The sequence below is a fragment of the Lissotriton vulgaris genome, chromosome 2_1 (genome assembly GCF_964263255.1).
Source record: "Lissotriton vulgaris chromosome 2_1, aLisVul1.2, whole genome shotgun sequence".
NCBI lineage: Eukaryota > Metazoa > Chordata > Amphibia > Caudata > Salamandridae > Lissotriton > Lissotriton vulgaris.
This window is the reverse complement of record NC_141687.1, coordinates 1,004,825,601-1,004,838,308: the sequence shown is the minus strand read 5'-3', so window position 1 is coordinate 1,004,838,308 and position 12,708 is coordinate 1,004,825,601. Positions and strand designations below refer to the sequence as shown.

General features: G+C 42.7%; 1 protein-coding gene across 1 annotated transcript in view; it reads right to left on the bottom strand.

The window, feature by feature from the left end:
* The window catches only part of GRB14 (growth factor receptor bound protein 14), a 708,169-nt gene that overhangs the window by 252,962 nt on the left and 442,499 nt on the right, over positions 1-12,708 (bottom strand). Inside the window, exon 5 of the mRNA XM_086956601.1 lies at positions 7,248-7,385. Within this exon, the coding sequence (XP_086812727.1) occupies positions 7,248-7,385 (138 nt within the window). The remainder of the gene's footprint in view (positions 1-7,247; positions 7,386-12,708) is intronic.

The following is a 12,708-nucleotide window of genomic DNA, read 5'->3' as shown; positions in this document are numbered from 1 at the left end:
TGGCAAGAGAGTCACAGAGTTGTTGGGATGTGTCCTCCGGGGGTACCGGGGGATTGGAAAGCTGGTTCACTACCTGAAACAATTGTTTAGTAGAATTTTGTGCGGAGTTAATTTGTGACACAAAGTAGTTAGTCTTCTGGGTGAAGATTATTTGTTTGTAATTGGTTAAGGCTGATTTATAAATTAATTTGTCGGATTAATATGTTCCTGGTGAAGTGTCTGTTTTATGTTGGGACTCTAAACTATTTTTTTTCTTATTCAGGTCCATTTTTTTCTGCTTGCTTATCCGCTCAAATGTGGTAGTTTGAGCAATGAGGTCACCAGTATGACCACCTGTGCAGCATCCCAATGTGTACTCCAGTTGAACTCAGGTGTGATGTTTTCTTGGAAGTAATGCATTATGGTTTCCCTGATCCATTCCTACAGCACTGGGTCCTTCAGAACTACCATACAGGCCTGCCATTGTCTACTAAGAAGCTTTTATGGAGTCGTCAGGATGAGCTCTATCCTAACTGATGCATGGTTGGACAATATTTTAGGCTCTAGATCAAAAGTGAGACTTGCCTGCAGTAGGTCGCAGGATAATAGGAAATAGTCTTATCTGTGCGTAAATCCTATGGACAGGTGAAATATTGTATAGTTATGTTCAGCTGGGTGGTGGTGACACCACACATTCACCATATCCAGATCTACCATTCTTTGAAGTAACAAGGGTGGAGGTGAGGGGCATGCATATTGCTTCAGGTCTCTATCCTCGTATACCTTCAAAATCAGATTAAAGTTGCCCCCAATTAGAAAGTTCCCTCAAGAAAAGCCTGACAGTTTGGACTAAGGTAAAAAAATAAATGTTGCTAGCCTTCAATGGGCGCATATATGGTGATGAGCGTAAATCTCAAGTCTCCAAGAAGCATCTGTAGCCCCATGTATCTGCCCTCTCTATCCCATAGTTGGGCCGCAACACACACTAGAGTCTCCTGCAAACCAAGATGGCCACCCCTTTTGCTTTTGTTCTGTAAGTGACATGGAACTGGTCTGAGAAGCAATAGGATCATAATTGACTCATGTCTGTATGCAGTAAGTGTGTTTCTTGTAGTAATAACTATCTCTATGTCTTTACATTTTAACCATTGGAACAGAGCCCATCTTTTGATGGGGAAAATAAGGACTTGTACATTAAGGAAGCTCACCATCAGGGCACCTATAACTTGAAGTCATCATTCGTCATAGGGGCCCCCGATCATCAATGAGGTAGTGGCCAGTGATGCTGTCACATTTATTTATGGTGATAGAGCATGAGGAGTTGAACGGCATGTGGCGTGTAAGGCATGTGGCGTGTAATGTGTGGCATAAGGAAATAGGATCACCAACCTGTAGAGGTGTAATAGTGTAAAACAGGTTTCTCCAAAGTCAGTCGTGGAGGGCCGAATCCATGTCAGATTTTTAGCATATCCGCATTTAGATAAATGTAGTTGTCTTGAGAATCTGGCATGGATCTGGCCCTCCAGGACTGACTTTAGAGAACCATGGTGTTAAATCATAATCCACAAACATGAACATTGGTGCAAGCAGCACCCCAAATAAAAGGATAAAGGAAAGTAATTTCAGTGCAGCCCGATTGGCTGCAGTAAGGGCTAGCTCATTTAGAAGTCATTTGAGCCTCTGCTGGCATTGAAAGACATCTCTCACTGTAGGTCTGGAGAGCCTTAAGAGGCTCATGGGCCCAAATTATTCTCTGGGAGTGGCATGTTCCCTCTGCCCTTGGCCTCAGTGCTGTCCACTGTGTCTCAATCTGAGGGGATGAGGACGAGCACTCCACTCTGCCTCGCTGGCATCGCAGTTGTTGTTTGTCTTTATGAGATTTATTAGTTCTAGTACTGCGCCATGCCTCAAAAGTGCTGATCATTGCCTGTGAGCCCTTAGGTAAATGTTTGCCAGTTACCTCTGCAAGGTACAGTACATCTTTCGCCTCTTGAATCTTGCTAACCATATGCTGAGACTATTTATATGTGTAGCATAGGTTAAGGGGGTGTCCCCAATGATATTGGGTGCCTTCTTTTTTGAGATTGGCCATAAAGTCCTTGGTTGCCCATCATCGCACCTGTGTTTGCACAGAGAGGTCCTGAAAGAGCGCTAAGGTGCTGCACTGAAATACTGGTTCCTGTCAACAGGCAGGTAACATGATGGCTTCTTTGTCTTAAAATGCGAGTGTGGGTGTCCAGGGTCAAATTTAGGTTTTACTGGAATGATAAAAACCCTGTGAGTTCGATCCAGATGTAAACTTAGCTATTCAGGTCTTGGTTTGATGCCTTCTGTTGAATTCCACGTATATGGATATTATTTGTCCATGAGCCGTTTTCCACATCTTTCAGCTTGTCCCAAATGTCATTTTTATGTTTTGTGTCCAATAACGTGAGTGTGCAGGACATTGTTTCTTGCTCTCTGGTTGTAGTGGAAATGATTCTACCAGACGCAATTGCTCCTCAGTTAGCTGCATTTGGGTGTTGATGTACCCGAGTGCCTTGCTCACATCATGCTTTCATGTGGAGAAGTCCTTGTGAAACTCCAGTAGAAGGGAAAGGATATCACCCTTGGTGGACATAGCATTTAATGTGGGATCCCCTTCCCACTGGGAATTCTCAGCTAACCCCCTGAAAGCATCAGCCTTCACTCTGCTGCCTTTCCTTTGGCTAAGGAGCATGTCTATAATGCTGGCGACTTTGTGGACTTCCTTTAGCAGAGGCCATATCAAGCTGCAGTCTCTCCCACTGAGGTGCTAATTTTTCTAACTCCCTGCGGACCCTACATGGGCCCACACACTCCCGGTGACTATTGTGCAGGCAGGGGATACTTTTCACCGGCCAGCTACAGGGAAACCCAGCGGGTACCCCCCTCTACTGCAGGCACCCATCCAGACAAACCTAAGTCCTCTCAGCATGCTCCCTGAGGTAGGGAAGGTTCATAGTTCCCTTAAGGCCTGCTGCCCACCCAACAACCGAGCTGGTGTGCGTCCTTAGGAGCCCTCATCCCTCTGGCTCAACCTCAGCTACTCATGGGAGGTGTAGGGCCGGTGGAGAAGGTTGGCTTTGTTGAAGGTTGGCCACACTCAGCAATCTGCCATTTAAGGGGGCCATGGGAGCCTGGCTCCCATACGTGGCTGGGGCTGTGCTCTCCGATGTCCAGTCCAGCCACGTGCTCCTGCTGCTCTGCGATCAAACACCAATTAAGGCCATTTTTGGGCATCTGAAGGAGTATGTCATATGGCCCATATGCTGCACTACACATGCTGATTTAATCAACACTGCTTGGTCAATCATGTTTAGGTAATGCATAGCAGCCCCCCTCTTGATTGGGAATCTCACCCCTCTCGATCCTCCTTCTTTTGACGGGATGCCTGGCACTTTTTGATTCCAGGACACTAATCTTCCCTGGAGCAATAAGGTACGCCATCTAAAGTTGGCACCGGCAGTACTTTGTCTTTCTTCTGTCCTGAAGAGTCCTGCAGTTTCATCGACACTTTTAACGAAGAAGTCTCTGTAATTTTCATTACATTTTCAAAGACATTTTGATACACATCCAAGAATATAGGAGGCAAAATTGCTCCTGACTTGTGTACAATCCACAGACTATTAGGCACATGCATCAAGGTAGGATTTTGCGAGTCCTTAATTGCGATAATTAAGGAATCGCAATTAAGGACTCGCAAAAGCCTATGCATATAGGAATCGCTATAAAAATAGCGGTTCCTACTCATGCCTTATTTGCGAGTCGCAAATAGGGAATGGCTTCCCATTCATTCCTATGGGCCTACTTAAATTGCGATTTTTGCATTTGGGATGATGCATCCCAAATGCAAAAATAGCATTCGCAAAAGGGCAGTTTGCGACCGGTTTTTCTTTTGATGCATGTGCCTGGTGCTCTTTTAGAACCACCAAATACCTTAAAAAAGCTCCAATCTCTTTTGGGTTTACTACATTTTTGAAGAAAATACATTCCAGACTATGCACAATGCCTTAACCCGTTGTACGATTCATTTTGTCCTTCTTTTCCCACAAATCATTAGGCTACTAAACTTACAAATATTCTCAGATATTTACAAGCAGACATGCTTGAGTCCAAACACTTACACACTTGTGTTAATACTACCAACTTAGTGATCTGCATAATTGCAGGTTCCAGTGTTTACACGTTTTATTCCCTGTAGGAGAAACAGTGCAATTTGCATATGAATCACATGAATATGGCAATGTGGAGATGCGTTTTGCATCCACAAAAAAAGGTTGACTGCTGTTCAGACTTCCTTAACAGCTTCTGATTTTTTATCCTACCTTGCAAACAGAGGAAATCTTCAGTATGAACAGAAATACCCCATGTCCAGTGAAATTAAGCCTCTAGAGGAATATGCTTTCATAATCTATAATCTATATTGAAGTTTCAGCCTAGCATGAGGTTGATACTAAGTCAGCAGCATGTGCTGCATTGAAGGGTGTTATGAACAAGGGTGTTTTGAGGCACAAACACATATACAGAACCTTGAGGTGACTGTACTGTTCTGCTGGACGAATTGAAAGCTTTGGTTCTGACTATTGGTGCTTGAATGGATTCACAGATTCTAAAAGAAAGGCTATCAGGCATGAACTGCTTTGGAGAAATGTGGTGGCACTTACGGATGCTTTACGACTTTACCACGGGCTAATGTAGTTCACAAGTTGAGCCATCAAAGTATATGTGTACACATTGCTGGGAATTAATAGGCTGGTAACGCTGCCAAGGCGGCTGTTCATACTGTTTTAGGAGATTTAATTACTCATTCACATACGAGGATTGATGAGGGCATAATGGTTTGGTGACTGCTTCAGCTAGTCTGAGAGAAGATTGGAGAAAAAAGAGCTTGGCCCATTCTACTGTGCACCGATGTCTGTCCTTGCTGTCTATGGTACTAAAACTGTGCATTTTGCTACCTCTTGCTCGTTCTAAACTAAAATAGCAAGTTTCCAATCCATCAAGTTACACTTTGGCTAGTCATCCATAGAATGCCACATAGGTTTCGGGGTAGTTCCTTTACACCTCTGCCTACCATACACAGTATCCCTCTAGAAGTACTGAGTATTTCTAATCTTTCTACTTCCCAACTTTCAATTATTCCAGATAATGATGATAAAATAGGATGTATTTCTGACCTGGCTGTGCCGTTTTCTACTGGTGCACCTTGTAATAAAATGATATACTATCAATCGCCTTTGCCAGATGGGGTCCCTGTTTTTACTCAGAGTGCCTTATGGTATTTTGTCAACTTTGAAGACTTTTCAGTAGATTCTTTGCCTACTTCCTTGCATGGTATATGTGCACTTTTCCTTTGGCTACAACAGACTTATCTGATTCTTCCCAGGTCCTGCTGTTGGATTTTTCTTTCCTTGTTTTTTTCTCCTCCTCTGGATTGGATTCATTACAGTTTTCTATCTAATATTGAATGGACACGTTCTCCCAGATTGTGCATAACCAGGACTTGTAGCTGAGGTGCTTACCCCCCATTCTTCATCAGATTAGGTCCTAAGAGACTAATCCAGTTGAATATTCCTGCTTTCCCTGTGTCTGATGGCATTGTTTAGAAAATGTACCCAATGACATTGTTGGTCTCACAGAAACATTGCAAATTCTATATGTTTGATGATGGTATTACCGCAGGTTCCATTACTGACAATTGGGATTTATGACTGTTTCTAATATGCTATCTGAATTAGCATCATATATATGTATTTTAATTTTGTGAATTATGGGGAAAGTTTTGTTACCATCATTATGAACATGTTTTCTTACACAGAGCTTGTACTCCTCCTGCTATTTTTTATTATTCACAGTGAGAACACTGCCTGACACTACCTGTGGCTAGTTCTATCACATATTTCAAGTTTCCATATTTTTCTGACTAGGTTTCATATTTATATAAGTTTATGACTATCCCACTGAAGAAAATATGCTCACTCAAACTAAATTAATGTATTTGCATTCATTCATTTTACAACTTGCACTAAAAGGTAATGAGTATTGGAAGGAAAACACTAAGGTAAAATTGTATGGAGTGCACAACACAGGCAGGACCAAGGCACTGATGCTTTATTTAGGGCTTGTCTTATCCCTTGCCAAATGATCTTTTTAAAAGAAAGAGTATGTTCTGACTACATGGCTTGGGTTGTCCAATATTTAAAATTTTAATACGTCAAGCATTCCCTCTGTTGCAAAAACAGATAACAGTTTATTAATCTAACAGAAAAAAACATAATGAAAGTGTGCAGAATGCATTGTTCACTTCTTATCTTTCTGGTTCAGATAGGTGGTTACTGTGGCCAGTGGATACCCTTGACTGCAAGGCCGTTTTTTTAAACTCTTCCAAGAGGTTTACAGTAAACAGGTCATACCCCTGGTATATTGAGTCACAACACACCGGAGTAGTTACTACCAATAGTGTAGGAAATGTTTGCCAGCAATGTTTAGAACATACCACCTTGTCAATTGTTAAAGACCACTTATCCCTCCTTTCTGATGATATGGGCTTACAGGATTTTTTGTTCGGTCCCAGATCTCCTCATTTTAAATGTTTTATATCAAATTTAATAGCTTATGTTGACTGAAAGCCTTATTTTTTCAAAAAGTTGTGGCACTAACAACTGGTTGAGAAGTTGCACATTCCTCCTCTGAGGACTCCTCCGGCATGCAAAAGTGACAAATGAAAGGGTTATATCTCAATTTCCTTCGGAATATGAATGCCCATGTTCAGGCTTCCTGACAATATCTCTAACTCTGTAAGGATAGGCGTTTAGATGTGGTACTCTGAGCTTGCCAGGAAAACTAACATTTACTGATTATATAGAAATATTTGGTGTCTGTATTATAACATTTTGTTGACCTAATACACAGTCCTACTAAATTTGTAGGAATAGTATAATATTATCTACCTAAGATCCTCTAAAATCTTAATAGGTACAGTCAGGATGCTTTGGTGACCAGCAGCTACATGCACATTGTCCTTCTGTTTCAACATATACATAAACACACAGAGGGTCTCCATAGGGTGATGGTCATCGCAGAGATGGTATTTGTCTGGTTTTGTAGCGATTTACCAACACTACGTGTGCTGTTCTGGTCTCCACAGTGTGTGATAAGCATGCACACATGTACACACACACACACAAACATATGTACATGCAGATACACGTATTGCATAATATTATCTTTACGTTACTTTTACTTACCTTTGAGGTTCCTTTAGTAGAATAATACAAGCCTGATCGCCGTAAAAGAAAGAACACTTTTTTCCATGATTTCTTTCCATTATCCTTCACATGTAGATATCCATGGATTTCAGGAAATGTACTTGAGCTCAGCAACTTCTAGAAACCAATTGTTTTATTATCAATTGTAAATAACATTTTATGACGTGTATAACAAGCATTATTTACAATATGGTTTTTACTGGTATCCCAAAAAGTTATCTTACATGTCTACAGAGTACAGAGAGTACAGATCCAAGTAGTGAGAATCTGCTTTGGCCTGAATAAGCTTGATTATATCATTTCTACTTTGAAAGTCAAGTAAGATTCAATGCACGGATTGCCATAAAAAATATTCATATTGAATGTGGACTTGTCTAATTTAGCAATTTTGGCAGCCACAGAGTTACTGCATTTGCAATCAGAGAGTTTGGCATCTAGGTCCCCATTATCAAAATAAGCCCATATTTAAATTCTAAGGCCCTCATTTTGAGTGGCCTCTAAATTTGACTTGGCCTGTATCAGCAATTATCTGTCCCATCAGAATTATGATATCTGTGGAAACACAACGGAACTCTTAACTAAGGGTGGGCCTAGTGCTCCGCCCCATCCACGGAGTGTGCGTAGTGTTGGCTACTTCGCGATTTGCAAAGTAGGCATAGTAGGCAACTCTACGCACACACCATGGCGGAGCGAAGTTGCCTGCCACCTAAGCATGGGCGAATTTTGCGGATCTCGCGTTCGCGAATTTTGCGGATTTGCGGATTCGCAATCCTCAAAATCCGCGAATTCCCGCGAATTTGCGGATTTTTTTTTTTTGTGTTCGCCCGTGTTTCTGCCAGTTCGCGAGGGTTTTTACAATTTCGCAATTTGCGAACTTACCTGTCGGGTCACAAGTTTTGCGAACTTGTTGTTTCTACGTGTCCAGCCTGTTTGGGACACTCTTCTTCATCACTGCCACTCTCTGTCACCACTGCCACTCTCTGACTACTCATGCCACCCTCTGGCCCACCCATGCCACCCTCTGTTTCATCACCACACCCTCTGGTTGTCCAGTGTACATTATTTTCGGCAAAGCAAAGCACACCTTCCCTGCCTCAAGTGACCTGAATTAATTTGGGGCTGATTAATGTGTCACAGAATATTTTTTTAGCTGGCACCTGCTTCCTTAGTGCGCCCTGATTAGTGATCTTTTGCACTTGCTAAGTGCTTTCATTGTTGCAAAATTAGTTACAACACCTGCCCTGCCCCAACTGACAATAATGAATTAGGGGCTGATTAATGGATTTTAACTTCCAGCCTGGCTCCTGCTTGTCTCCCTTAGCTGTAATTCAGGACCTTTGTGGCATATGTGTAACTATTCTGAGGTTCAGAGCAGGGTCACACAATAGTTTCAACTGGCAACTGAACTCTGGAGGGGCCCCTCAGGAAGCACTACAGGAAATGGCTACTAATGATGAGCCTGAACTTTTGAACCTGGTAAGTAGTTACTTTCAGTTTTGCTAAGATCGTATTTCTGCAATTTTGCACTTATTCGCGGGGCGCGAACTCACGCGAACAGTGCGAGCAGTGCGAGCAAAATCCGCTGCTCGCGGATTTGCGGATTTTGCGGGAGATTCGCGAATCTCGCGGATTGCGAATTTCCCGAAAATCCGCAAAATCCGCGAGCGGAACGGATTTTCCGCCCATGCTTACTGCCACCCGCCTCCCTCCCGCCCTCTTCTAAATGACCAACATTTTTGCGAGAAATGCGCATGCGCGGACGCCGGCGCATTTGTCAGGAAGAAGTCAGCGAGAAACCAGGAAGAGGGATCCCCGGGACGCCGCATCTCAGGTAAGTCATTTTAATTACTTTTAAAATGTTTTAAATTATGTTGGGCATTTAGAAGAGGGCAGGAGGGAGGCGGGCGGCGCGTAGTGGGGCTACGCAAAGTGTGTGGGTGGGCGTAGATTTCCTCCCACTTTGTGGTGCTTTGCATAGCCCCACTACGCCCACAACGCCCAGGGTTACTCTTATCTTTCACCCAGAGATTTTGGCTGGTAAATGCAGCCAAAATCTCTAGGTGAAAATGTAGCTCAAAAGGTGAAATTACCGATTCCCTGGTAATTACTAATTTCTTAGTGTACACTTGAGTTCCAAAACATAAAGGGTCACATTTTCCTCACTGCGTTACATGTATCCCTTTAACTCTCATAATGACGGACTGACTGTTCTTTATTTTTTGAGAGCTGGTTGTAGAGTGTGAACCTCACCTAAGTGTTTGAGAGCACTATACAGTTCAGAGGAAGTAACCTGTAATTACAAATGTGGAGAGATCTGCATCAAAATCTATGCACATGAGAAGCTGCATAGAGCAACAGTTTCACTTGTTCTCTTCTAACATGGTAATGTGCTTATCTTTGGTGAAATATTTGTAATGGTCTCAACTGTAACCCTTTTTTTATCACTGTAGTATTATATTTTTTCAATAAGAATTAAAAATGAAATAAAATATGGAATATAACTATAGTAAACAGAGCTTTAAGAAGTATGCAGAACAGACATGGCTGACAAGAGAAAGAAGCAGTGGGTTACACTGCAGGTCTATGAACATGAATAACTCATAAAGCTACAAAAATACATCAGACACAGTATTTACACTTGGCAGTCATGCAAATAGACTAGTTAAAAACAGTCAGGGTTGGCAGCACTAGTTAGTGGTAGGGCGGCCAAATGGCTGTGTACCTGTATAAAAACAGTTAATACAGACTCACCTAACCAATCCTGGTGCTACTCTCATACTGTTAACCTGACTGCCAGTCAAATGGACATGCACACTTTGATCTTCCCAGACAGCCCACCCTCTTCCCTGCTGCTGTCAGGTCGCAGGTCCCAACCCATCCTGACCATCGGTTCGTAAAGAATGGATGAAAAATAAAATGGCAATAAATGAAGTTTATTTGCTATTTTATTTTTCATCTCAGTGGTTTCTTTCTGGAATTCTGCTCGAAAGGAGGAGCCACCCCTGGTTTAAAAGGACTAATGATATAATGGACTGCAACAGTAGCAATAGCTCAATTAATTTTAGATCTTGCTACAGGTAAACTCAGCATTTTGTCAAAGCCCATGTCTTCAACCCAAATATTCTCAACAAGAAATACACAGAAAGGGGCCTTGGGTGAGACCCTAACAGATATTGTGCTGCCACTGCTTGTTTGATGTTTGTAAAATTGAACATGACATTTAGCAACTACTTACCTTTACCCAATTCACATTTTTGGATTGCTGAATGAGTCTCAAAGTATCCATATGAAATGCTATGGTGGCTCCTGCCTGCTGTCTCCCAACTCTGTAGGAGGGATACATTAATGAAAGTACCTAAGTGGGTTGTTTCTGATCCATGTGCTTGTTGTGAAGCAGGCCAATGATAGTGCTCTGGCTCATGTTGCTGCACCACAAAATCCACTGGAAACAAATTGTCCAATGGGATCCCAGCAAATCTCGTTGGATTAAAAGGGGAATATTTTAGTCTATGAATGTCCCTAAATGAATATGATGCTGCTGCAGTGTTGATGTGGCGCATCACCTTACAATACAATGGTCCTTTCACATACACCAATCAGCACCATCACAGGGAGTTACATTTTCAATGAAACTGCAAGGCAAGTGAGGGACATGCAGGGCAAAGTTGGCCCCCACCACCCCACAATTGTAGTAATGTTCTAAAGTTGTAGTAGTAAATTGTAAGTAACATTTCAGACTAGTCTCATACATTATGTAAGTCCAGTGCCAGCAAGATCAGTATACACAGGTGTTTCTGAATGGCACTTAAAAATTACCTCCAAATTTACTTAGTTTTTACAAGCTCCAAGATTGGAAGCCAGTTATGGGCTGCCTCACACTTCCTGTTCATAGCAATTAATTACCAGGCTAACAATGGCATTCAGGAGTGACTAAGAGACTTCAGGCACCCTTGGCCCCTCAGTGGCAGCTGATGTGTCAGTACACATTAACATGGCAGAGTACTCCGAGACCTGGTGGTGAACCATGCCTCCTGTACAAAGGGCTTCTCCAGCCAGGCTCTTCAGTTCATCAGAGCTGCAGTGCAGTCAAGCTGAATGACACCAACACTGCCAGGAAAGTACATAATCCTTCATACTCTAGCACAGACCCTGGCAACCTGGCTCTGGCCATACTGTTCTATTAGACCTACCTCATTCAGGCCTCAGATGTGGGGAGCATGTGCAAGGTGTAGCCGCCTCACCAGCTGGATACATATATATGATCATGCCACACATAGAGCTGGGTATTACACATCTTTGTTTTTCAGAGTGGTACCGTTAACTGCCCATACTATGTCATGAAGTTTCTTAACCTCACCCACTCACCTACGTCACTATTCTATGGAGTCTGTCAGGGGGCCAGAGAGTCCCACTATCTCTAACATACACAACACTATGGCCCTGATTTTGATGTCAGGCAGACCGACTCGGTCCAGGGAGGACCGATTCCCGGTCAGCGGTTCCGACCATTTCATTAGGATGCGACCGAACACTGTTCGGACGTATCCCCAGCATTCGTTCCGGCCGTAACCAGCTATCCGTGCACCCGGTGGCAGGTACCTCAAGGTGCACCAAAGGGGGCCCTGCTTTCCGACATGGTTTCCATGGTTTCCATGTTTGATAGGTTGACATGGAAACCATGTAAGAAATCGTGCATTGTAATCTGAAGGGATTACTGGCCGGATTCCGACTGGCCAACGGGCTCTCTGAGCCCATTGGAAGCCAGCCAGAATGACCTGCCGGTTTACCTCCTGACCGCCTATATCCTAATCAGGGGGACAGAAAGTAAACCAAGGAGCCCATTATGATGCCGCACGGAAGGCTTTTGAGCCAAAGCAGGTCCGCATATTGCTGACATGATTACACAGCTGAATGGAGCCAAAGTCGTTTCCCACCTTGATTTGAATAAAGGGTGTCACCAACTTGAACTGGAAGAAAAATTGCAGGTACAGTACTACCTTTCCGACTCGTGTTGGTTTATTTGGATATAAAAGACTACGTTTCGGAGTGTTCTCAGCTGCAGAACTCTTTCAGGATGTCATTGATCATCTTAAGGAATCAGAAAGACAAACATCTACTACTCTGGGATGCTTGACCTCTCCATCATTAAACTCATTGAACTTGCAATAATTGATGAGGGAATTAAGTGTTTCTACAAACTCATCCAGCATTTCAGCAGCTTTCATAGTCAACATTCGGTATTGGATTTAACGTGATGCTTGACACCTCTTGATTTGACGGTTCATCAGTATTCAGTCAAAATATTGAGTATAAAATGTTGCCTTACACAAATATTGAGTTTTAAACATTGTGACACAGAAATATCAACAGCGAGAATATTGTGGTCATGAATATCGAATAAAGTAAGGAATATCGTTTGGTGGGTAGTGCATTATTTTTT